This window comes from Colobus angolensis, unplaced genomic scaffold (genome assembly GCF_000951035.1).
Source record: "Colobus angolensis palliatus isolate OR3802 unplaced genomic scaffold, Cang.pa_1.0 Scaffold26, whole genome shotgun sequence".
NCBI lineage: Eukaryota > Metazoa > Chordata > Mammalia > Primates > Cercopithecidae > Colobus > Colobus angolensis.
Window position 1 is genome coordinate 13,607,158 of NW_012115821.1, and position 26,122 is coordinate 13,633,279.

Here is a 26,122-nt window from a genome sequence, read left to right on the forward strand (position 1 = left end):
TTTGAACCTGGATCTAGTTAACTCCAGGTCTTAATTATTCACCTGAACGACCTCCCTAGACTAGAAATGTCTCAACCATGTATACAGCACCTACTTGCAGTGAGCTGAGATCCAGCCACAGCACTCCAGCCTGGGTGACAGAGCGAGACTCCATCTCAAAAAAAAAAAAAAAAAGAGGCTAAGCAACTTGTCCAAGGTCACACAGCCTATAAAACCACCTACATTTGAACCTGGATCTAGTTAACTCCAGGTCTTAATTATTCACCTGAACGACCTCCCTAGACTAGAAATGTCTCAACCATGTATACAGCACCTACTGTATACGTGCATGCTGTGTATGCCACATGTGGGGAAGCCCAACAAATCATCCTCATCTATATGACCAAGAACAACACAAGGATTGCTGAAGATCCAGTAGTCTTTAACTTTCAGTGGCGCAGATATTCCTCAGGATCTTCAAGCTATGCTGGCCAGCCTCAGCCTCCACCCCCACCACTCTCCCATTGCAGAAACATTCACGAGCGCACGCGATCACAAAAGCAGCTCCATGGGTTCATAGACTCCTTCTAAGGGCCCCAGGTAAATCATTCCATGGACCCTACGTGGCTCCTGGAGAATCCTGGAGGGGCTGCTAAGCGAGCCTGCTCGCGCCGCCTGGACTGCGCCTCTCCCTAGACCCGGTCCCCACCCTCCTCCGTAAGCCTTGGAGCTGCCATCCCCTCTGCAACACCTCCATCTAGTGGCACAGAGTGCGAACTGTAACGTTCCTCCCGAAGACCGGTTCCCTGGAGGGTTTGGCCTTCGGCCGCCTCCTCCCACAGAACCCACAAATGCAATCCAGGTTACTGGACCCTGGGAAACTGAATACCGCTTAGCCCAACACAAATCTCTTTGCCTTCGAGAGGTGGAGGACTCCAGTTGTAGGTTTTCTATATAGGTGGAAATAATGATGACGATTATCATTTTGATTTTGATTTTGCAGCTAAAATTCATCTTGTATGACTACTATTAATATTTTAAATGTATCTCCTTTAGTTCCCACAACCCACTGTACAGATGCAAAAATTGAGGTCAAAATGCTAAGTCCTGAGTTAGAAAGTGGTAGGACAGAACACAGACTCAGACTGAGTAGACTCAGCTCAATTCCAGAGACGCCCTCAGCCATTACATTCTTGAACCTCTCAGATGAGCCCAGCCATCCCTGGACACCTACTTTAGTCCTGCATGCTCTTTATAGGACCTGATTTCATTATATTCTTATTCTGTTTTTAGATCTTAGACTACAGATTAGCCATTTTCAGCAGAACGACAGGCAGAACGACACGCGTTACAGGGGATAATTGTTCTCCTCTTAACCCCTAGGAACCACGGGAGCTGTGCTGGGACAGAGGGCATTTGACATGTACTCTGGAGGTAGGTGCCTCTGCTGACACTGAAGCCACAGTGGGGGATGTGGTGCAGACGGCTGAGCCTCTTCGTGTGGCAAGGGACCTGGTGGCTCGAGGTACCTGGTGCTTCTTTCCACAGGAGGCACCCAGGAAGTGGTGCGGTGGGAGGTTGAGGGTGTCCTGCTGCTTTTGAAACTCCTTCTGGCCATCTCAGTTGGGATGTCCCAGACTCAGATCCTGAGACAGGGATTCAATTGCAATGCTTTATTGAAGAAGTGAGCTCAGGAAATGTCAGTAGGGGAGTAGAGAGCAGACAGCGACAGGAAGGAAGCCTGTGAAGAATGTGTCACTGAGCCTTTAACCAAAGTTGGAACCCTGGAGCCAGTGTGGAATACATGCCCCAGAGATCTCCCAGAGAATCGAGGGGACTGAGGTGCCCATGCCTCTAATTCCTTGGCATGCAATTCTGGCCTGCCCTTGGGGCAACGTGAACTCTGGAGGCCAGAGAAGAGTTTAAGGCAAAGCAATGTCAATGTTGATGTCACTGAAGTGCTATGGACAAGGCCATGTGACCTGTCGGCCACATCCACTGAAGCTCTGCTGGGTAAATGTATTTTATTTCAAGGTTACAGGGATCTCTTGGGGACCCAAGGACAGGACAGGGCTCCTTTCTGGACCTGAGGCTCCGAGCTCTACACATCTTTCGGCAGATACTTGTCTTCTCTCTGCACCCACGTGCTTTGCAGGTTTTTCTGTGTACCTGGCTGCCCCTTATAGGAAGTCACTGCCCTCCTTGCTCTTAGCATGGCCGGGCGAGACAGGGTACTGACCTAGCTGTGCTGAAATCCCGGGCATCTAAGTCCCCACCAGCAGCCTCCTCGCCAAGCAGCCACCTATGGGCAGGGGTGGAACCCTGACCCCACATTCTCAAAAGCTTTCAAAACGCGGCAGAATCAGTTCCAGGCCGTCTGCCACCCGTGCTGCCCAGCTGCTAACCCAGCCTTGCTCCAACACAGGAGGCTCAATGAAGAGTGAGAAAGCAGCAGGCAGCAGAGACCTGTGCTCTGCAGGGACTGGCTTTCATCAGAGGGGGTGTCAGAGCCCAGGTGAATGCAATTTCCCTTCTGTATCCCTGAGACCCCAGGGCATCTCTGTGCTCGGCCATCCTGGGGTGTACAGCACGTGTGACCATGGGCCCGGGAAAGCCCATCACAGAGCAGAAGGAGCCAAGCAGCTGCCAAACAGCTGGGATTCCCCTCTCCTGAATTCCCCTGTCTTTGTCTCAACCTCTAGGGAAAGCCCACTTGGTCTACACCCACCCACACACGTGAGCCCAGGAGGGGAGAAAGTTACCAGGCAGCAGAAGGCAGGGAGCCCTCTTAGCTTCGCAAACAAAGGAAGAGGCTGAAATTTGGGAGGTGGGGAATGCTGGGGATGTGATGTGCAGGACAACTCTTAGAGATGGGCAGTGGGCTTCGTAAGACCCCACCCCACCCTCCTCCATCTCCGTCCCAACTCACGGGTGAGGAGTCTGCAGAGCTAGGGGTGTGCTGACCTGGAGTCTGCATCAGGGCCCACGCAGGTCTCTTACCAGGTGTGCCCCACCCCCAGGCTTCAGACACTCCCCCAGGATGGAGGGGTGACCAGGGGCTGGCTGTTGCTTGACGAGAGGGTGGTGTGGATGGAGCTTGGATGGGCACACTAAAGTGCCCACATGCAGTGTGCAAGGTCCCTCCCGGTACAGGATAGAGCTGAGGACAGGGGCAACAGGAGATGGGGACAGGCCAGGGGCTGAGGACCAGACATCCTGCCTGGAGTCCTACTGATGTTCAGCATGGCCTGGGGCCAGGTTTATGGAAAAGGTCCAGTCTCCGGAGTCAGAGACTTCCGGAGGCATGACCTGAAGCAAGTGGCGCCTCTTGAGCCCCAGTTTCTTCATCTGTAACAGAGAGGCAGCTATAGTTTCCACTCCATAAAACTGAGGTGAGGATTAGATGATAACCTGAAATAATTGGTGGAAGGGTGTCCAGCCTGACTGGTGGAGGGGTCCAGGCAAGCTGGTTTAGTCTTCTCCCTTCCCTTCTCTTCCCCTTCCCTCCCCTCTTCCCTCATTCCATCCAGATGACTCAGAAGCAAGGAGATCATCTGTCAGAATGAAAAGGAAAAAAAGTTTAAAGACGAAACTAAGCTTTAAAACACCTTATTATAAACTTGAATGTAGCCATGACTGATGGGGACCCAGAAACAGAGGCATTGTGAGCAAGTAGCCCTTCCCTTCAGGAAACAAAAGGGGTTGAAGGCTTTTTAAAGTGAGGTGATCATTAGCAGAAGGCATGCTTTATGTTTTCCAAATACCCACCGTCCATCCCGACAAGCACCAGACCATACATCTGCAACAACACAAATTAATGGTGCTTTAAGAGTTCCCTCCTTTTGTCACAAAAGTTCAAGGGCCATTTCTTTAGAAGAGCGACTGTGGTGGTTGACCGGAAACCTGTCACTGAGCTGGCTGGCAGCTGGCCTTAGTTGGGAGAATGGCTTCTTCCCCAAGGTCCTAGGGGTCTGCACTGGAATACTAACAATCAAGGCCAGCTTTGTGGGCCTGTGACCTGGGGACAGGGCAGTCACACCGGGCCCGTGCTTGGAAGAATCTCACACTTGGCTTGATGCCTGCCATTGTGGTCTTGAAATACTAAATAATTTTTTATTAAAAGGCCCTGCATTTTCATTCTGCACTGGATCCTGCAAATTATGCAGCCAATCCTGCTAATAATTTTTGGTTCCATTAGAGTACGTTTACTGTATGCCCAAAGTTATTGTCACATTTGCACTTTATAAAGATGCTATGAGCAGGGCTATTTTACATCCTCATTTGACAGATATAGTCTCTGCTTTAACCACTAGGCTGCTTGTTGCCAAACTTGAGCCCCCTGGAATTGCACCATATCTAGAATAACATCTGCATTATTAGTATTTTCCTTTAAATTGGATCACTTTTTTTTTTACCTAAGTAAATATATCTTAAAAGGAAACTATATTACTGCCTTAAGTAGAAAGCTATTATTACTTGTTATGCAGGAAAGGTGACCATAAAAATAATCACAATGGAGGGCCCTGGGATGGTGGCTTATGCCTGTAATCCCAGCACTTTGGGAGGCTGAGATGGGCAGATCACCTGAGGTTGGGAGTTCGAGACAAGCCTGACCAACATGGAGAAACTCCAGTTCTACTAAAAACACATAATTAGCCGGGCATGGTGGCGCATACCTGTAATTCCAGCTACTCAGCAGGCTGAGGCAGGAGAATCACTTGAACCCAGGAGGCAGAGGTTGCGGTGAGCAGAGAGCACGCCTTTGCACTCCAGCCTGGGCAACAAGAGAGAAATTCTGTGTCAAAATAATAATAATAATGGTAATAATCACAATGGAAACAAATCAGCCTCTTCACAGTGAGCTGGATGCTGATGCCTCCCCCAGGTGCTAAGCCTAGAGCTGCTCTCTGTTAGAGAGCTTGGCAAGTTAGGAAGGCATTAAAGACACACGCAGAGACTTGCTCCTTGACACAGCAGGAGAGTTGTATTAATAGTAGACTCAAGTTCTCTCCCAGGGGTCTCAGTTGTCTGAGGCTACGTGCTATACCATCTAAAGTCAGCACAGATAATCTGGGCATTGTCCAGTATAGAATGGGGTCTGGGGTATGCAAAGGGCCTGGAGCATCTGAGAGATGATGACACTTGGTCCCCTGAGGGGTAGGCACATAAGGGCCCTTCTACCAGTGGTGCTCATCCTCAGCTGCAAGTCAGAGTCACATGGGGAATTTCTAAACTCCAGTGTCCAGAAGCCACCCCACATCACCTGGATGAGTCCCCCTCACTCTGCTCACTCTGCCCTCCCCTAGGACAAGGGCTACAGGGAGCTCCACCTGGGATGCTCCTCCTCCTGGCTTCTGAGCTCAGCCCAGTGTCCACCGGGCCTAACTGGCTCCTGCATCATAGGGCAGCAGAGAAACATGAGAATGACCAGGGTTCATTTCCCCTAAATCACCAGCACCTTTTCCTTCCTCCCCCAGATGTTAAACACCTAGTGAAATTCCTTAAAGAAATTCCGGGGGGTGCACTTGTGCTGGTGGCCTCCTACGACGACCCGGGGACCAAGTAAGTAGAAAACTCTACCCAGTGATGCAAACTGAATACCTTCAAACGCTGCACACCCTTTTCTGCTGTTTTGCCAGCTCCATTTTCTGGCAACTAATCTTGAGGAAATTATCAGACAAGTATGCAAAGCGATGTTCTAGGAGGTTGATCACAGCCTTCATTACCACAGTGGAAAACTGGAAACCCTCTCCCTGTCCAATAGTAACAGCTGACTGGCCACAGAAACTATGACATACGGTAACACAGGATATGATATATGCACAAATGAAGATAGACTGCATCAAAAATGATGCTGCAGAAAGTATTTAAGGACATGGAAAATTGCCCAACCTCTAGTGCTAAGTAAGGGGCAAAAAACACTATATGGAAATATATACACTGATCACACCAAGGGGAGGAGGGGTAAGACTGTATTTCTTAGTTACTTCTTTGTGATCTTCCATATTTTCCAAATGAATGTGTATTGTGTTTGTAAACAGAGCAGTACTGCTTTAACACATCTCCAGCCCCATCTGAGGCCCTTCTAGAGAGGAAGTCTTGAAGCCCTTTATCCTGTCCTTCCTGAGTGCAGCCATGTTCTCTAGGCACCCCCAGGGCAGATGCTGAATGGGGAGAAGGGTAGGAACCTTGCCCCATGGGAATCCCACCATCTGATGCCCCTTTGACCCACCCCTGCATCCTGACCATCCTCTCTGGTCCTCTGCAGAATGGATGATGAAAGCAGGAAACTCTTCTCTGACTTGGGGAGTTCCTACGCAAAACAACTGGGCTTCCGGGATAGCTGGGTCTTCATAGGAACCAAAGACTTCAGGGGTAAAAGCCCCTTTGAGCAGGTGGGTTCTGGACCACAACCCGGCCCTATGAAGGATGGACGAGGAGCTGGGTGGTGGTAGGAAGGACAGTCACCCAGTCACCTCCCAAGGGCCTTAAAATTGGGAGGATTGTGTGGGGAGAGGCCCTTGGTTGTCATTCACTCCAAAGGGCAGGGTGGTCTGATTGGCCAGGAAGCCGCCTTGGCCATTTCGCAAAAGCTGGGTCATATATAAATACGCAAGTATACAGGTAAGTACCAGAAAAGGAAGAGGGAAAAGGAGAAAAGAAGGATGATGGGGAAGTGAGACATGAAGGAAGGAGAAAGAAATGGAAATATGAAGCTGTGTGACAGGGAAGGGGAGCCTGGGGAAAGGAGCAGGATGCCTGTCCTCATCCCTTCAGCCTCCCTGGCTGGGCATGGAGAATACGGAAAGGGAAGTCAGAAGGCAGGGAAGAGGCCAATGCCATCATCAGACAAGAGACGCCAGAGCGAGCAGGTGCAGGGAACCGTGTGCTGAGCTCTAGGAAGGGCACCACGATTGTGATTTTTTTCTTAAGCTAGAAAATGTGGCCTTGGTCTGTATGCATGTGTTTCTAAGAGGATGTACTCAGGTAACTAGAAATTGCCTGAACACAGTGAAGAACTCAGGAGGCCAGTGGGCAGGGGCAGGGGGTGGTGTGGTTCCCGAATGTCCTGTGGGGGTGCTGCAGCAGGGCCCTAGCAAGAGGCCTGAGGCTGCATGGGCAGGTGGCGCTGTTCTGCCCTGAAGCATGGGCTCCAGACCCAGAGGAACCGGCAAGACAGAGGAAGCATGGGAGTACAGGAAGCCCAGCACCAGCTTCACCCACCTACAACCAGCTGGCTGGGACCTGACACCCAAAAATGAACCAAGCACCCTGATGGGACTAAGCCAGTCTGTTCTTTGTTCCCACACTTGGGAAACTGGGTTTTAGACAGGTAGCATTTAGAATCTCTTTTTTAATTCCTGAGAGTCAGCCACAATGATTCCATCAGCAGATTTTGCCATTTACATTTTTTTCTTTCATAAACTAAACCTGAGCATTTTAGACACAATCCTAAGTGATTTTATTCTTCTTACATACTTATTACTAGTATATGTATATTTTTTGAGACAGGGTCTCACTCTGTCACTCAGGCTGGAGTACACTGGCACAATCTCGGCTCACTGCAGCCTCGACCTCCTGGGCTCAAGCGATCCTCCCACCTCTGCCTCCCGAGTAGCTGGGACCACAGGCATGTGCCACCACACCCAGCTAATTTTTTTATGTTTTCTGGAGACAGGGTTTCCCATGTTGCCCAGGCTGGTCTTGAACTCCTAGCCTCAAGTGACCCTCCTTCCTTACCCTCCCAAAGTACTGGGATGATAGGTGTGAGCCACTGTGCCCCATCCCTTATTATTAGTATTAATTAATATTATGTGGTGGTTCTGCCACTTACCAGCCAGTGACTATGGGCAGTGACCCTCTGTGCCTCAGCTTCCCCATCTGTGGAATGGGATGTAAACAGTGCACACTCCCTAGGGCCACTGTGCAGATTAAATACATAAGGCACTGCAGAACAGCACCTGGCATACAGCAAGCGCTCAAGATGAGCTAGGAGCTAGGAGTCTTCTTTTTGTTGTTGTTATCATTATTGTTATTTGACGCATCCTAGAGGGACATAGAGAATTTGAGGGGAGGGGCTAGATCTCTCCAACAACTGGTTACCCTTCAGGGCGTGAGAGCAGTAACTGGGCTCTGATCCCATCTCTGAGACCTTGAGCAAGTTGCATCCCCTCTCTGAGACTCAGTTTCCCCATCTGTGAAGTGGGTTAATAACATCCGGCACCCCCATTTAGGTTTAGAGCACAGTGCCCATGCGGGCATGAGTTCTAAACGTCCTCACTCAATGCCTATATTTCTCTGTCTTCTCTCTCTCTAGTTCTTAAAGAACAGCCCAGACACAAACAAATATGAGGGATGGCCAGAGCTGCTGGAGATGGAGGGCTGCTTGCCCCGGAAGCCATTTTAGGGTGGCTGTGGCTCTTCCTGAGCCAGGGGCCTGAAGAAGCTCCTGCCTGACTCAGGAGTCAGAGCCTGGCAGGGACTGAGGAGGAAGAGCAGGAGGTGCCGCGTGGAAGTCACTGCCGGTCCTTGCATGCCGTGTCGTGCTCCCCCTCCTCGGAAACAGAACCCTCCCACAGTGCATCCTACCCGGCAGACCAGCCTCAGGGGGTCCTTCTGGAACCAGCTGTCTGTGGAGAGAACAGGGTGCTTTCGTCAGGGACTGCTGGCAGCCAGTCCTGAGGAAGGACCGACTGCCCTGACTTGAGTCCAATTAAATTTTATTTTTGCTGGTTTGGAATGGACTTTCTGACCACTCCAGCGGCCACGTTTCTCGCTGGGATTGAACTGCTCCAGACTCAGCATGGGCCACGGGTTCAGACAGGTTGGTGACAGCTTCAGGCTCCCCCTTAGGCAGCTGTGAGGGAGCTGTGTTTCTGGGATTTCCCAAGGGCCTGAAAGAATCCTCGGTTCCTGCGTAAAGTGTGGGATGGACAGGAACAGAGGGAGCCGGGGACAGGACTCAAGGAATACTGTCATCACCCGCTGTCTGAAGGAGAGCTGGAGCAAGTCCAGAGCAGGAGAGGGTGAGGAGGGGTGGATCTGAACCCGGCTGGAAGGAGCAGCCAGGCTGTGCTTCTGGCTTCAGGGAAGGCAGCCGGGCTGTCTCTGCCCCAGGAGCGGACCCTGCAACAAGGACACAAGGGCAGGCAGTATATTTGGGAGGTGATTGTGGGAAACACCAGTAGAGAAGCAGGGAAGTGAGATGGCGAGGGAAGGAGGGGAAGGAGGGGAAGGAGGGGAAGGAGGGGAAGGAAGGCAGCCAGTAAAGGGTGTGCTTTCAACCCAGCTTCCCCTGTGGGGCCTGGAGCTGATTCCCACCCAAAGCTCTAGGAATGAGGGTAAAACATGCACCCTGGAGATACTCCACCCGGCAGTGAGGGAGCTAGGGTATTTACACACCGACTTCCATCAGTGGTTTGTTGAGGGCTTCTGGTGTTGGGGATGATATGAATTCCTAGGTGCTTCTTGTCTGCCCTGCCCAGGGAAGAGTGGCCCTCTGTGGCTTCACAGCAAGCCCCCAGCCAAGAGAGGGCAATGCCAGCTGCTGGCAGGCCACAGGAGAACATTGAAATGGGAAGGCCCAAAGGATACGGTGCCAAGACCTGCCTGAGGTTTCTGAGAAGGGCCCAGTTCCCAAGCTCTAGACTAAGTCTTGAAAGGGGGTCGTGGGGGCAGAAAGCATTGCTACTCAGCCTCCCGTAGTATATGCTTGGGACACCACCCTTCATGAAGAAGAAGCCCTCTGCCCAAGCACAGATGCCCACCAGTGGCCTGGGACTCACAGCTCCCAAGACCTGGGGCCTGGGAGCACATCAAATGTGCCAAGATAGCCTAGGGTAGAGGCAATAGTTTGTGTGAACCTTCCACCAGGGGCCACAGCAGGTGGGACATGGGCTACAGTTGCAGTGATATCAAAATCGAGGTCCAGACCAGGTGCAGTGGCTCATGCCTATAATCCCAGCACTTTGGGAGGCCAAGATGGGCAGATCACCTGAGGCCAGGAGTTTAAGACCAGCCTGGCCAACATGTAAAAGTTAGCCAGGCATGATGGCACTCACCTGTAATCCCAGCTACTTGGGAGGCTGAGGCAGGAGAATCATTTGAACCTGGGAGGCGGGGGTTGCAGTGAGCTGAGATTGCACCACTGCACTCCAGCCTGGGTGACAGTGAGACTCCATCAAAAAAAAATTCAAAGAGCCCTGGGGAGAGCCATGCTCAGGGTTGGCTGAGGAAGCCAGAAGGTGCCCATCCAGACATCCTGTCAATTCCATCACTCCCTGCCCAACCCACCTCAGCTCACCCTCAGGGATGAAAGGGGGAGCATGCTGGCAGACCTGAATAACCACTTCCAACCACATCAGTAGACTACCTGGAAAAACATCTTCCCAGAAACCTGCTCTGGGAATGAAGGTGGCAGGAAATTTTCATCATGACCATAAACACCTTTGAGAGCTTGGAAATTTCGCTTTACAATAAGCAAGAGTACCTTATAAAATTTTTGAAGAATGTATAAAGACCTCTAAAGTGAGCTTATGAGCAGGGACAGGGCTAGGCAGAGGGTTCTTGTCAGTGGCCACCATTTTAAGACATGGGGTATCTACCTGGTTGAAGAGAAGACACATGGACTTTTCCAGAAAGTGCACCGCACTTCAAAGAAGACAGAGAGTATGTCAACTGGCTCAATCAGAGAATGCAAGGAAGAGTCCCATTTCCCCTTTCCCAGATTTTATTGTTAATGGTTACTCTGAACTCTTCTTTGAAGAACTGCCTTTGGCTATTCATACCTTCTTTGAGCACAAGTACAAAGAAGACAGACCAGGAAGCTCCTTAGCTAATGACTGGCGCGTGTGGGAATGTGAAAGGCCAGCTCCTAATCCTGGGGCATGATGACCACAAGGTGCGATTTACACTCCAGGATTCCCAGAGGGATCAGGCGGGAACTGGGACTTTGCCTGAAAGTGTCCCTTTGCTTACCTCCTTCCCCTTTCCCATCCTGCTCCTCCACTCCCTTATCAGCATCCCCAGGGGCCAGTCCTTAACAAATCAATCACCTACATGATGATCCCTATCCCAACTGGGATCCTGGGGGACCCATCCTAAGAGAGGCGGTGGGCATGACCAACTGGATGGGACCGAGCCCCAGCCTGGGCTGGGAGATAAGACCTCCAGGTCTGCAGGAATTGTTGTCATAAAAGGGGTCAGTTTTCAAGGAGAAAGAGCTCAGAGCTGGGGAGCTGCACTTGCCACCGCCATGTGGAGCCTATGGAAGAGGCAACGTGCTGTTCCACACCAGGAAACACAAGGCAGAGATTAGGGATCATGTCCTCCTCCAACCTCCCACTCCTTGAAAAGGTGTAGGCCTCAGGGGACACATCCTCAGATGCCCAGAATAAGCCAGAAGATAAGCCCAAGTGGCCATCGTTGTACCCCCATAACCCACCAAGGAGACTGCATTCTCGAGCCAGTCACACTAGGCCCCCCTGGGCTGGATGTCACAAAAGTGGCAAACACCCGTCAGACTCTCAACGTCATTTTCAGGATATTGTGGCCACTACAGGGACCCCCAGGTCAGCTCGAGCTGTAGAGAGTTGGATCTTTATCACCATAAAGAGTCACTTTCATCACTCAGCGAGCAGTTAAGACTCACCTGCTATGCATCAGGAGTCCAGTAGGCTTGGGGCTGCTGCAGTGAAGAAAACCCAGCACCATTTCCACTCAGTCTAGCAGTGGATACGAATCCAGAGACGACATGGCTTGGTAAGGGGAAAGACTACAGGACCCCTGCCCCAGCCTTGGGGGATCCAGGAAGGCATCCTGGAGGAAGCAGCACCCACGCTGAGCCCTCAGGAGTGTGTAGGAGCTCGCCAGGCAAAGAAGGGAGGGAAGAGCATGTCAGGCCAGGGAACAGCACAAACGAGGCCTGGAAGGGGCAGAGGGTGGGTGACAGGGCTGAGTGGGAGGTAAGAGCGCAAGGGGACTTGTGAGCTGGGCAGAGGGCTTGGACTTTGTCCCAGGGCAGGGGACACACTGGGAGATTTAAGCTGGGGGCAAGGTGACCGGATCTGCATATTTTGAAAATTCCTTGCTGCTGTGAGAAGGGTGGAGGAAGGGAGGCCAGTGAGGAGTCTGTCGTGTCATCCAGGGAGAGAGGGTGGTGGCCTGGACCAGGGGCCTGTCCTAGGGATCACCAGAAAGTGAAATGGATAAGACTTGGGACACATTTTCTCACTGGGGTCGACAAGCCTTAAGGAATCTCTGCAAGCTAATCATGACCTCAGAACTGGGGGCTTGGATTTGCCTCCCCACTCCCTGCCAATGTGCCTCCCACCCACCCCAGGAGTGAGGATGGAGGGGTGGGGTCATGGGGAGAGCTTTCCAGAAGCTGTAATTCTGGTCCTCACCAGTAGGTGGCAGCACAAGCTAGAAAGGGAAGGTTGGCAAGTTCTCCCCACACACCTAACCCTTGGGAAAGGCTGTTGTGGCTAATGAACTCGTTATCTGGGACTTCCCAAGGGGCAGTGAACTTATCTTCAGCCTTGCTGATAGTGTAACAACTGCAGCTCCTCACTTCTACAGAGAATTGCAGTTTTCCAGATGTTCTGCTCAGAGCTTCACATGAATTACCTCATTTCATCCTCATAGCCCCCTTGTCCGCGGGGTGGGAACCATTGTTATCCTGTTTTACACAGGAGGAAGATGAGGTTCAGAGAGGTCAAGTGACTTGTCCAAAGTCACGTAGATAAGGAGTCTCAGAATAAGGGCTGGAATTCTAGTCTGTCTCCAACACTACATGAAACAGATATGTTTGCCCTAAACATACTGTTTACTCTCAGGTAAACAGTGTTTCTCCCATCCTCCTTCTCCTCCTCTCTTCCTCCCTTCCCCTTTTTCTCCTCCCCCTCTTCCCCTGCTCCTGAATGCCTCTGAAGACTTTTGAAGATTGCACAGAACCTCGGAGTTAGAATTCTCAACCTCTGCCTTCACTGTTTTGGAAGAGATGGAGAGGAAGTGGGTTCAAGGGATTTAGAGCTCCTCTTTTTAAAGCCCAAAGCCCCCCTCACACTTTGTAAGCCTTACTTCCTTCTATAAGGTTGTGGGTCCAGAAGAAGCAGATGTTTACTCTCATTTTTTAGATGGAGAAAGAGAGTCTAAGGGATGTGCCCAGCACACGCATTGAGATAGGGCAAAGATGGATCTAGAACACCTGCTCCTTGGTCCTCCACCACCAGCTGTCACTTCATAAATTATCTGTTCACGTATTCCAAGTACATCCTCTGTGCCTGTGCTCTGGGGCCTCCACCCCCATTCCTCCTGCCCATGCCATGTGGCCTAAATGTTGCATTTTGGGCCATTATCCTGTCAGGGGCTGGACTTCAGAGCACAATCACAGGCTCCGTCAACCAGGCTTTCACTGCAGCACTAAGCCACGTTTCAGAAGGGCTCCAAGCAGATGGAAAAAATTAATAAATGCATAAAATTCATTTTCTCTCCTCCCACCCTACCAAGAGTCAAACTGGTGGATAATTATGGGATGGCTGCCAAAGGAGTTTGATCTTCAGCATTGACTTACAGCATTTTTACTGCTCCATCTGACAGCCAATTTAGTCATTTCCCTTTACAATTTTGTGGACTCTCTCCTTTTTGCAGGAAACCCGAAACTGTAATCAGGCCATGACTGGAACAGGGAGAAAAGGAGTGGGGAGCAGCCGAGGCAGGCAGGGGCTGAACCCCAAGGGAAGGGGCAGAAGGAAGAAGCCACATGTTTGCTTGGGTGGAGGGGTCATGGACATTGGAGGAAATACAGTAATAACAACAACAACAGTATTAAGCAGTGCCATGCAGTGAGCACTTTCGATGAGCCAGGACTGCATTAAGCACTCGACCTACTTAGACTATTTCATTTAATCCGTCATGGATTCTTCTACTAATATTGCTCTAGACTCGGGGTAAACTGAGGAGCAGGACAGACCAGGCCCTGGCCTTTGTGGAACTGCCATTCCGGGCAGAGGAGACAGACAATAAACACAGAAGTCATATCATTTCAGTTGCTGATGAGTGCTACGACAAAGTAATAAACAGAGAGCCTGGGACCTGCTTTGCGGAAGGCGTCGGAGAAGGCTTCTCTGAGCAGCCTGAAGGACAAAAAGGATAGAATCATGCAAAGCTCAAAATATGGGGAGTGGAGGGGAAGTAGGGAGGGGAACATTCCACGCAGAAAGAATAGCAAGTGCAAAGGCCTTGAGAAGAGGGGAGAGGTGCTGTGACCCAGAAACGGTCAGGGAGACGGAGGAGAGGGAAACGAGGTCCTAGCAAGACCGTTGACCAGAACTTGTGGACTATGGGGGATTTCATTCTGTTGGCAAGGCTGGATCTAGAATACCTAATTCTTGACTCTCGCCCAGCTGCCATTCTGTGAGTCATCTGTGTATGTGCTGCAGGCACCTACTGTGTGCCAGGCACCGTGCTAGAGGAAAGGAAAGGGTGGCAAGTTCTCCCCGACCCACCCGCCTCTTGGGAAAGGGTGTTGTGCTTAGTGAACTGGTTATTTGGGACTTACCAGTGGGCAGTGGACTTATCCTTTGTGTTCTTAGCAGCGTGATAGCAGCAGCGCCTAACTTCTCTGAGGAACTGTTGTTTGCCAGATGCTCTGTGCATCCCCACAGCCCCATGCAGTGGGGGCAACTGTTACCCCACCTTTGGTGAAGTGACAGATAAGACGGAGCGACACGCTCTGATTTATGCTTTCACAAAACAATGGTTTGAGCTGTACACACACACCTTACCCCATATAGCTCTGTGCAGTGTGAGAGCTTCACACACACACACACACACGCACACGCACTCACGTACCACATCATGCCGCCAAGGCCATACAACTATCAGGAACAGAGCTACAGTTCAAGCCCAAGGTCTCTTCAGCCTTAACCTCTGCCACAAGCTGGCATCACGGAGAAGGAAGAGGCTGGCAAATGAGGAGGAGGGTGACTGCCGGGGGCACTTTGAGAACTTGGCCCCAGGCCTGAAATCCAGCCTCCAGATATTTTCTTGGCTTGAGCCCAGACCAGCCGCCCTCCAGCCCTCCCAGGCAGCCTGCTGCCCAGTTGAATGAAGGAGTCTGCTCTCAGAGTTTCTGCTGTGGGAGAGCCCCAGACCCCAAGCGTCTTCAAAGGTCTGTTATTAATGGGGCCGTCCAGCTGAAGCTGACATCCCCACGCAGCCCTCCCAGAGCTCTGCACCTCAGCCAGCCCATGGCCTCCACTGTCTGGCCCTGACTGCTGAGTGGCGCCCAGCAAGACGAGAAGGCCAAGTCCTGCCCACTGGGCCAGCCAGAGGTCACCCGCCGCGCCTGAGCCACCGGTGTGTGAAGTGCCCTGCGCCTTCCCTCGGTTCCCAGCTGCCTCAGTTTCCCTTCCTGAGAAAGGCGGGGTTCTGGGAGGTGAGGAGCTGCAGGGACCCAAGAAGGGCATGGAAGCCGCCTGGGGACACTGGCCCCTCTGTCAGGATCAATCGCCCTAAGCCTGTCTGAGGCGCTCCAGGCTTAGGAGCAGCTGTGAAAGCCGCCTTTGTGCCTGGGAGAATGAGCCGCAAGAGGACAGGGGGCCCTGGCCCCGGGAGCCCCTTGGGTCCTGGCTCCTGAGATCAACGCCATCAGGGAAGACCCCAGCCTGGCCCCTGAAGCCCACCCAGGCCTGGTGCCCACTTCGTGCCATGGGAGCAGCCCAAGGGAAGAAGGTAGGAACCCCCAAGTGTCCTGTTGGGGCCCTGGACATGGGAAGGGAGACTAGACCTAGCAAGTGGGAGCCCCAACCCACCTACCGTGAAGCTTCATTTGGCACCACCCACCAGCCCTCCTCCTGGAACTCACAGCCAAGACTTGCATCTAGAAAGCAGGCTGGGGCTCAGGGAAAAACCAGTGTCCTATCTCTCCATCTCTAGGACAGACTTGGGGACAGCCACATCTCTCTGGCTCCCTGGTCTTGACCACACACATCTCTACTTCCCTGAGTAAAAGTTCCCTGGGTACCCCTTCCCCACACCTCAGGAGAGTGTCTGACACAGGTGGATACAGGGGAAAGATCTTAAAATTAGTATTGTTATTATTATTATTATAAAGTTGACTAACCAGCTGTTACCAGTTATAGGGCAATGGGCAAGTTATTTAAGTTTTCTGTACCTTATTTCCTCACCTGTAAAATAGGGCCGCTAATAATCACTACCTTTGTGAAAATTAAGTGAGTGAAAGTGTTTAGGACACTGCCTGGCACTGTGTAGAGGCTTTGCTCTGTTATTATTAGAATTCTGTTCATGTTATTATCCTTCGCCTTCTAAGCCTGAGCTCTCAGCTAGAGGTTTGTAGACAGCACTGCCTGAGCGGTGTTTCTGGAAATGTGCTCTGTGGACCCCTGCATCAGCGTTGTGGTGTGGGGAGTAGGAGGGAGCTTGTGAAACAGTCACTTTCTCAGGGCCGGTCAGACCTCCTGGGTCAGCCTCTTAGGAGCAAAGAGGGGAGGGGCCCGCACTTACTCACCAGCTCTCGGGATTATCCTACATGCTCACTGCTCTCCGCCCACAGCGACCCAGCACTGCCATCCCAGTGGCATAGCCAGGCTGCCGGGTCCCAGCTCCACCACCTACCTACTGTGGCAATGACCTGCACCCCTCTGGACCTCAGCTTCTTGTTTATAAAAGGGGGCTGGTACCTGCTTCGTGGGAGGTTCAACAAGATGATGCCTTTAAAGTGCTTTGTGCGCTACCCCCACGCCCAGAGGCTCCCCAATAAACGGGGGACTCTGATCCTCAGACAACCAGTGATGACCTGTTCCATCAAGGCTGAGAAACTCAAGGAAGAAGTAATTTCTTAGCCAGGGTCATGCAGCTAGTCGGGGAAAGAGCAGGGTGCTGTTGTTGCTGTTGTTAATTTGGAAAGAGAAGCTTTATTTCTCATAAAGGGTTGCAGCCTGCAGGGTGGCCATTCCGACAGGCTGGGAAGCATGGCCTCTGGCCAGAATCCAGAAACTGATACTTTGAGGAAGAGGCAAAGGGAATAGAAATTTATGCTGAGCAGCATGGCCAAATATACATATTCAATAAGCTGTGGGAGGAGTCATGCATATTTATGAAAGGAGAAACATCTGCATGCACAGTTGAGCTTCATGCCTCTTATGGGCCCCAGCTACAAAAAAAGTGTTGGCCTTAGTGTGATCAGAAGGTGGCGTTTTCAGCCCTCTGATGTCAAAGGTGAAGCAGGGGGCACAAAAACCCTCACTGTGCATCCTCTGCAGACTGGTTAGAACCGCTCCGTGATCGGTGGTCTCTTGTCAAGAAAAAATGCTGGTTGGTTTTTGTGTTAAAACCACGAAAGGGAGGCGCAGTTGATTGAAATCAGTATGGAGTCTTTTGAAAAGGCCGGTTTCTGTTTAGCTCTTAGGGAAGAAAGTCTAATGGAGGTTATCAAGGGATGGGGCACTATGGGGCACGTGCAACCTCCCATCCCGTCATGGCCAGAAACTCAGTTTTCAAGATTTCTCTGGGGTCTCCTTGGCCAAGAGGGGCTCCATTCAGTCACTTGCCGGGTAGGGGGGGTGTTTAAAGTTTTATTTTTATTTCTCATTTCTATTGGGTAGGATTTTGACCCCATTCTGCTTGACTCCAAACAACCCAGCCCATCCCACCTTTCCTGGTCCATAGCTCTGTCCATGGCATCTTCCTCAGCCCCACCCCAACCTCCCACAGAAGGCTATTGATCAGGCACCTGCTGCCCTGTGCCAGGGCCTGTATGGAGCTGGAGCCAAGGGTGAGGAGACACAGCCCCTGCCCTTGAGGCCATCCCTGTCAGTTGTGGAGACTGATAGGCAGGTAAAAAATAGTTGGGAGTGTGTGTGACAGTTGAAGCAGAGGTGACTGGGCACATGACCCCTGGGCCAGGAGTCAAAACACAACTTCATTGCTTCTACTCCTCTTGGGCAAGGTCTGGACTTCACTTTTAGGTGAAGTCACCTTTGTCCCTTGGGTAATGTCAGGGGCATAGGCTTTGCCTAGAATCCTAAACCCACACTGGCAGGGGATGGAAGGGATCACGTGGTTGGTTAAGGCCAACCAGAGCCCACCCTTGGAGCTGGAGATCTGTCTCCCAATGGCATGACTGCTACTCAATGGACAGGAGAGTGGGTGCTGGACATTTCATTGTAATGGACCCCCAGGAGGAGAGACAGTGTTCTCTCCAGCTGTGGGGTGGGCAGAGAGAGCGGAAGAACACTGAAAGGGTCGAGGGTGTGGCAGATAGACCACTGGGCCAGGAGTCAAAACACAGACATTGTTGCTTCTGTTCTTCTTAGGCAGGACCTGAACTTCCCTTGGACTTGGCATTTTTTTAAATCTGCCCCATCAAGGGCACCAAGGTGGGTTCCCTGTCCTCTATCAGGGTTTTTCAAGAAGGTATTTTAACACACAGAAGCAATCCCTCTAACACTGTTTGGAACATTCCAGAAGCTTCAACATTTGACCCATTGGGTGTGCATTGATACTAGAGAGGTGAGTGCAACCCAGATGTCTGGACGGGAGCCACATTTTAAGCCCTTGCATTGCACAGCAAGGCTACAGGTCCTGGGGCAGCAATGGGTTCAAAAAAAGCACCCTCCATGGGCCTCAGACACCAGCCAGTTCACAGACACCAACAGCATGTGGGCATGCCGTCCTCCACCCCAATCAGCAGCGGGCAGTGCCCTTGCCCAGGATAGAGGACACAACCACAAGCTTCCAGAGGCTGCCCCTGAGCAAGTCCAGCGCCCCAGGCTGCGACCGTAATGCCACCCTTAAAGGGGCTACTAAAAGGAAAATGTTCCTAGCACAGCTCCCATGCACTGCCACTTCTGCACCAATTCGCTCATTCAATCTTCAAACAGCTCTTGGACATGGAGAGTTTTATCCCTCAGAAATCCAGAGACATGGAGAGATTAAGCAAGAGGCTCAGGGTCACCCAGCTAGTAAGGGTGGAGTTAACATTTGACCCAGGCCACCCTAAGAGCCTGGCCTCTCAAACAGCAAACCCCACTGCTGGCACTTCTGAAGGTAGAAACACAACAGTACTCACATCCCACCTGCAGCCGCTCTCGGGGTATCTCATTTAACCCCTCTGAGCCTCAGTTTCCTCAGCTGTCAAGCAGCATGATGATTTACCTTCCACAGTAGGCTTGGGCGAGGTGCCCGGCACTCAGTGGGTGCTCAGGGAATGGCACATGGTCCTGTTGCTGCTGCTCTAGAGGCGGCAGGTGGAGCTTCTGCAGGGCGGGAGGCAGCTGCATAGGCCCCTGGAGGTTCGTACATTTGGCTTTCGTTCTCTAAAACATTCTCCAAACCCAACACCACCCAGGTTTTTTTGGCCCTGAAAGAGTCCTGTTCTCTGACCCTGTTGTTTACCAAGTCACTCATTGCTTTGCATTCGTCTTCATTTAAGAGAAAGTTGCCTTGACTGAAACAAAAGGGGAAAAAAATAGAAGCACTACGGCTAAATTTGATGAATGGCCTGAAAGGGCGTGTTCATTCTCATGGAGCCCAGACGGCATACATCTGGCTGGGCCCTGCTGGCTCCCTGAACAATTTTCCCCACCGATGATGGATGGGCCTGCCTGGTCTCAGGGCTGCCCAGCCCAGAAGAGGATTCCAGCTCGTTGTGCCCAGCTCAGTGACGCATGAGGACCTCATCAGGAGGCCCTCACAGCCCATGCCATCCTATCACCCCGACTCTACCCACTGCCTCAGACGGCTTCTCTGAGGGGAATGGGGCCTCGCACCTCACTCCTGGGTGCTATGGGGACTCCACAGCTGGGTTCCCATAGGACTTCTGGGTCCACAATGGGAGGCTCGAGGACAAGAGGAGAAATGTGTCAGGAGCTCATGGGGGTGAGGAAAAAGTACCCCCCAGCAAAGGCAGAGCCCCCGTGCTGCCCAGCAGCCTCCCCTCTGGGCCCTGGTCTCCAGGATCATTCCAGCCTCTCCACCTTTGCTCACTCCATTTGCCTGCCTGGAACTCCCTCCTGATTTCTATCTACAGCCAACACTTCTGTGCATTCCAGCCCCAGGGCTTGCCCCACCTGCTCTTCTAAGTCTCTGACGGCATGTGAATTGAATTCCAATTGCACTGACAGATATTCCATCCCAAGGTATGAGGGAAGATGACAGAAAGGAAGAAGAGGAATGTCAATTGTCAAGCGCCAATCCCACCAGCAGCCACTATGCTAAATGCTTTTTTTGGGGGGGGTGTGGGAGGGTACAGAGTCTCACCCTATCACCCAGGTTGGAGTGCAGTGGCACAATCTCAGCTCACTGCAACCTCCACCTCCCAGATTCAAGCGATTCTCCTGCCTCAGTCTCTTGAGTAACTGAGATTACAGGTGTGCATCACCACGCCCAGCTAATTTTTTGTATTTCTAGGAGAGATGGGGTTTTGTCATGTTGGCCAGGCTGGTCTCGAACTCCTGACCTCAAGTGATCCACTCACCTTGGCCTCCCAAAGTGCTGGGATTACAGGCGTGAGCCCAGCCCTAAATGCTTTTGCATGCTGTCCGGCCAACATGTCCACAGCCCAGCAAAGTAGAGGCTGCTGTACCCACTTCATGTATGGGCACCACTCAAAGCTGCTCTGCCCTTCATGCCAATTCCAGTCATTACTTGCCTGGGCCTCAGTGCAATTCCCAAGACCTCTGCCCCACCTGACACTGAGCTAGGCATTTAATCTTCACAAATGCCCCAGGAAAGGGCTAACATTCTCATGCCCATTTCGCAGGTTAAGACACTGAGGCTCAGAGGTCACCAGTAAGAAGTGGCAGGGTAGTGTTGCACTGAGCTGTGCTTGGCCAGGCAGCACTCTCCTGGGCAGGCTAGGCACATTGCATCCTGAGCTCAAGATCTCCCCACCACCCTGCAACCCCCGTTATGCAGATGTTTGGAAAGCATCCAGACTCAGGGAGAAGAGGTCTGGGGTCAAGTGAAGCCTCTGGCACTCACTCTCTGGGTGATGTTTAAGCTTTGCTTTCCTCATCTGTAAAATGGGGATTAAAATAATACCCACTTTAGTATTATTAGTGTGAGAACTAAATGAGAAAGTTCTCGAAGTGCCTGGATGCATTCTTGCCCTTGGGTCTCAGTGTCCCCATCTGGGAATGGAGATGTTTGCATTAAATTATTCCCAGTGCCCTCCCCAACCATGGTAAAAATGAGCTTGTCACTTTGTCCATAGCAAGTCTCAGTGCAAAATGAAAATGTGGGATCCCTTGCTCAAAAATCATTAAGAATCTCAAGACAGCAATAGCAGAGCATTAAACCAAACACAGGGCCCTTCTGAGCTCAGAGCCCTCTGCAGCTGCACAGGTCACACCCCCAGAAAGCTGGCCCTAGTCCTTAGTGCCAGCCAAGGGGATGTCTGTGCATGGAAGGCCACATTCCTGAGGGTCAGGCGCAAGCACGCGTGCTGGGGTTGTGAGCATGGTTTCCCAAGCGCTGAACTTTGTCATTTAGTTTCAGGCTCCCCTTTCACTCCATCTATTTACCCACTAGATTTGAAAGTCTCTGAATGATTTCCTCCCCAGCCTGAGCAAACTGGTAAATACACTGTCCTCCCCTTCCCTGGGAACCATGCCGCCACCTCCTTCACTCCCACTTTCAGAATGGCCTGGGCTGAAACTCCTGAAAAAGTTAGAGTTGCATTTCTCCCCTGGGGAAGCCCAGGGGCAGAAGGTGGTTATAGAGGAGGAGTGGGGACTGGACTGGCTGTAGCCAAAAGGGGCATTTGAAGACAGGCAGGGTGACCTATGGAGGCAGGAAAGGGTGGTTTTCCTACTACCCAAGACCTCCCAATGGGGCTTTTACTTCCTTCTGTCCTTGGTCTTCCCCAAACTGGGTTCGAGGTTCCAATGGCCAGGGCTGCTTCAAACAGGTGTACAGGTTGGGCACTGCACAAAGACAACCCAACCAGAGAATGGGTTAGCGGGACGTCTGGCCCACCCTCTGCCAGTGGAGCCATGTGCCCAGGTGCTGGCTGGGTCTGCCCAGGAGGAGTATGCTGCTTCGTCATTCCCCAGTGTCATCTCTCACGGCCCTGTAACCGCCTCTTTCGAGACTAAAACCTTCCCCATCCAGTCTTATGGCTGGAAGCCCAGCTTGGGAGGGAGGAGGAATCGAAAGAGAAAGAAAGGAAAAAAGATGTCGGCTCAGCTGAGACTTTTCCAGGAAGCTTTCCCTGAGTGGATCTCAAATATCTATACAGGGTGAGGGGATTAGATAAGTGTGCAAGAGTGGGGCAAGCTTGTCTCAGAACTGCATGTGCATAACCAGGCCTACAGGTTTTGCTAAGCCTGTAGGATTATCGGCGGTGGCTGGGAAGGCCAGAGAGATTAGAAGGGGGTCAAGTTCCTCAGGGACCCCGTGACACCATCACTCTCCCCACTTCCCTGGACTAGGCAAACCCCATCACACTCACAGAGCTCTCTGGTCTCTCCTCCACCCTGACCACTCTGTGATTTCATGTTTAGTTCTGTGATTTATCCATGAGGGAAGGGAGGCTGTTTGATTTTTGGCTTACCATTGTGATACAGAAGGTGCTCCATAAATTAATTAAGGTAGGGAGGGCAGGAGAGAGGGACGCTGATTTCCCAGAAGTAACTCAGCCTCCCTGGGTTGAAGGCCAATCTCATGAACGGATCCATGCAGAACCTCAGGCTTGGGGGGGAGAGACATGGACTGGGTCCCTCAGTTTCCCCCATATGTCCCTGCTTCCCCTCCAATGGCTCTAAGGCTCTGATCCAAATTCTCACATTCCTCACTCTGCCTCCACCTCCCCACCACACACACATACACACATTTACACACACTTTCCACCTGCACAACTTCCTGGCCAAATGCAAAATCCCTCATGGCTTGTTCATCATTTATTCAACAAATGTTGTCTGGACACCTACTGGGTACCAGGGACCCAGGCACTGGAGATAGATGAGTGAATGGGACTTAGGCTCACCCTTGGGGTGCACAGCCCAATGGGAGAGAAATAAGCCACCCCCAGTGACAGAGCAAGTGCTGGGTGCTATGATGAGGGAAGCAGGTAGGACCTGGGGCACTGAAGGGGGATCCCCAAGGCCGAGAGGTGAAGGATGAAGAAGGGTTAATCAGGTCAGGAGGCAGGGAGAGGTTTCCAGCAGGGAATAGCATCTGCCAAGTCCTGGAGGTTTGAGAGGCTGTGGCATGTCCCAGGAACTGAAAGAACTTGCTTTTCCAGCTCCTCTTCAGAAGCCTCGTAGGGGCCCCCAAATTCCAGGTTCTGGGGTTAGGGACTGCCACAGGTCTGGTTCGGTGGCACCTTAACTTCTCCCAACTACCCTGCATTTACCCTCCCATGCCATCCTCTCCTCTCAGAAAACAACTATGTAAAGTCCGGGTACAGTGGCTCATGCCTGTAATCCCAACAATTTGGGAGGCCAAGGTGGGAGGATCACTTGAGCCCAGGAATTCAAGACCAGCCTGGGCAACATAGTGAGACCCATCTCTACAAAAAAAGAAAAACTAATTAGTTGGGTATGGTGGTTCACCTGTAGTCCCAGCTACTCAGGAGGCTGAAGCAGGAGGATTGCTTGAGTCCAGGAGGTCGAGGCTGCAGTGAGTCGTGATAACACCACTGCACTCCATCCTGGGTGACAGAATAAGATCTTGTTTCAAAGAAAAAAACAATCACAACTGTGTTTCTACCTCAGACTCTTTGATCAAGGAGAGCATTTTTTTTCTGTCTTCTTTCTTTTGCTCATTATTCAAAATAGAGCTCAGAGAGAAAGAAAGAGAGACACAGAGACAAAAACACAAGAGGTAAATCACAAAGAGAAAGTCCCCCAGAAACAGAATTGAAGAAACCCCAAACCTGCCCCCCTGACTTTGCCCCCTGCCCCAACACCACCCTCCAGGTGCCCACCGGGGCCCTTCTTCACTCCCAGATGTTCTAATACCTGAAGAGAGGAAGAGGTCACGGGGGGCCAAGATGGCTGCCTTCCCCCATCCTCGGGCCTTAGGGTCAAATCTCATTTCCAAGACAGTAGAGAGAAGGAAATTATTTTAATTCTTTTTAAATCCACTTTTATCTTAGTCCACCTCCTCCTAATCCAATCTTTCTCATTTACGAATAAGAAATAAAATATTCGCCTCAGAGGCCCTGAATGAGGGACCCTGGGCAAGATGGCCTCCCTCTCTGGGCTCCCACTCCGGGCTCCATGTCAAAGCAGAGAAGGTAGCTGTGCTGCCCACCGGTTTAGGGGTAAAGTGAGGCAGGGGAGAAGAAGAGAGGGCAGCAACAGTCATTCTTCGGAGGGCCAATTCTACCCCAGGTGCAGAGCGAGGGCCTCATGTGAGCAGCATCACTGGCTTCTCTGAGCAGCCTGGCATGGGTAGTTTTCCCCATTTCACAGCCGCAAAGGGCTGAGATAAGATTACACTGTGCAAAAGCAGGCTGGTGTTCAGATTCCCCCACATGCACCAAAAGCCAAGGCCTTGAAGAAACCTTGCACAACACAGCCAACCTGGGCCTACACCCTTGAGCCTCACCCAGTCCTTCTCATCTGCAAAATGGCACTTCCTGAAGATAAATAAGAATGCCTTCTAATAATTGAAGCACCATGAAATCCTCACCACAAACCCAGCCACAAAGGTCTCAAGGTCCCCATTTCACCAAAGCAGACACCTGACTCAAAGAGGTTGTGTTCACGTCTCAAGATCACAGAGCCAACAAGTGCCAGAGCTGGGACTTGAACTTGGATACTTCTGACTCCACAGCTCACGTTCTCATCGACTTGTTTTTCATGCGTCAGGATTGAAGCTGTTCATCTCAAGCCAGAATAAATCTTCACCTTGTGCAAGGCAGAGTTAATAGTAGGTAGTGGCTCCACTCCCCTGGGAGTAGCATTGAAGAGGGGCCTAAAGTTCAGGAGAATTTAATTTCTGTCTTGAAAGGGTTTGGAGGTGTGGCAGGAGGGGCCAGATCAAAAGCCAGCTTTCTTGCAGGCAGAAACCCAAAAACGCAGCTCCCTCCCTGGGCCCCAGGGATCAGCTTTCAGAACATTGTGTCTCCCAAACTAACTTGAACAAGGGGCTTTGTGTAAGTGAGAGATCAGATCTCAGGGCCTGGGGCAGAGAGAAAGGGGAGGAGCTGGAACTTTCTTTTTCATCTAAAATCTAAGATGACAAAGGCTGCCCCAGGGAAGCTGGAAGAGCCTGGCTTGTTCTAGGTGACATCCGGCTCCTCAGGAAGCTCAGGACGGGGCCTGAGGTGTCCCATAGGGATGTCACACCCAGAACCTGCAGGAACTCAGCCAGAAACGGGGCGGTATCTGTCCTTTTGAGGGACCCTCAGGGATTTTTCTCTACCTACCTGAGCTCTGAGAATAGGTAGCGCTCATTCTGGGGTGTATGATGTGGTGCCTGCTCAGGAAGAGGCCTGCCAGTGAGACCTGCGGGCCCTGAAACGGCCATGGCCTGTGAAGGTCCCATGCTGACTCTGCCGTCATAAGCAGGCACTGTGAAGTGACACGGGAGTTTCCTGGGATGGCCATAACAAATGATCAGAAACTGGGTAGCCAAGGCCAGGTGCAGTGGCTCACGCCTGTAATCCCAGCACTATGGGAGGCCAAGGCAGGCAGATGACAAGGTCAAGAGATCGAGACCACCCTGGCCAACATGGTGAAACCCCATCTCTACTAAAAATACAAAAAATTAGCCAGGGTGTGGTGGCACGCACCTATAGTTCCAGCTGTTTGGGAGGCTGAGGCAGAAGAATCACTTGAATCCAAGAGGTGGGGGTTGCAGTGAGCCGAGATCGTGCCCCTGCACTCCAGCCTGGAGACAGCAAAACTCCATCTCAAAAAAAAAGAAAGAGAGAAAGAGAGAGAGAAAGAGAAAAAGAAAAGAAAAGAAAAAAAAAGAAAAGAAAGAAACTGGGTAGCTGAAAACAACAGTTTATTCTCGCACAGTTCTGGAGGCTAAAAGCTGAAATCAGGGTGTTGGCGGGACCAGCTCTTCAGAAGGCTCTCAGAGGATCTGTTCCATGCCCTTATCTTAGCTTTTGGTGTTGCCTGCAATCCGTGGTGTTCTGCCCTTGTCATCACAGTAGTGG

At 51.5% G+C, this 26,122-nt stretch overlaps 2 protein-coding genes across 2 annotated transcripts in view; both read left to right on the forward strand.

The window, feature by feature from the left end:
• Window positions 1–8,721, forward strand: part of FAM3D (family with sequence similarity 3, member D) — a 33,931-nt gene extending 25,210 nt beyond the window's left edge. Inside the window, exons 7-10 of the mRNA XM_011947207.1 lie at window positions 1,363–1,413; window positions 5,457–5,541; window positions 6,248–6,374; window positions 8,297–8,721. Of these exons, the coding sequence (XP_011802597.1) occupies window positions 1,363–1,413; window positions 5,457–5,541; window positions 6,248–6,374; window positions 8,297–8,386 (353 nt within the window). The 3' untranslated portion in view covers window positions 8,387–8,721. The remainder of the gene's footprint in view (window positions 1–1,362; window positions 1,414–5,456; window positions 5,542–6,247; window positions 6,375–8,296) is intronic.
• A 6,265-nt stretch (window positions 8,722–14,986) lies between these two features.
• FAM107A (family with sequence similarity 107, member A) overlaps window positions 14,987–26,122 on the forward strand; it is a 72,288-nt gene continuing 61,152 nt past the window's right edge. Inside the window, exon 1 of the mRNA XM_011947208.1 lies at window positions 14,987–15,714. Coding sequence (XP_011802598.1) covers window positions 15,691–15,714 — 24 coding nt within the window. The 5' untranslated portion in view covers window positions 14,987–15,690. The remainder of the gene's footprint in view (window positions 15,715–26,122) is intronic.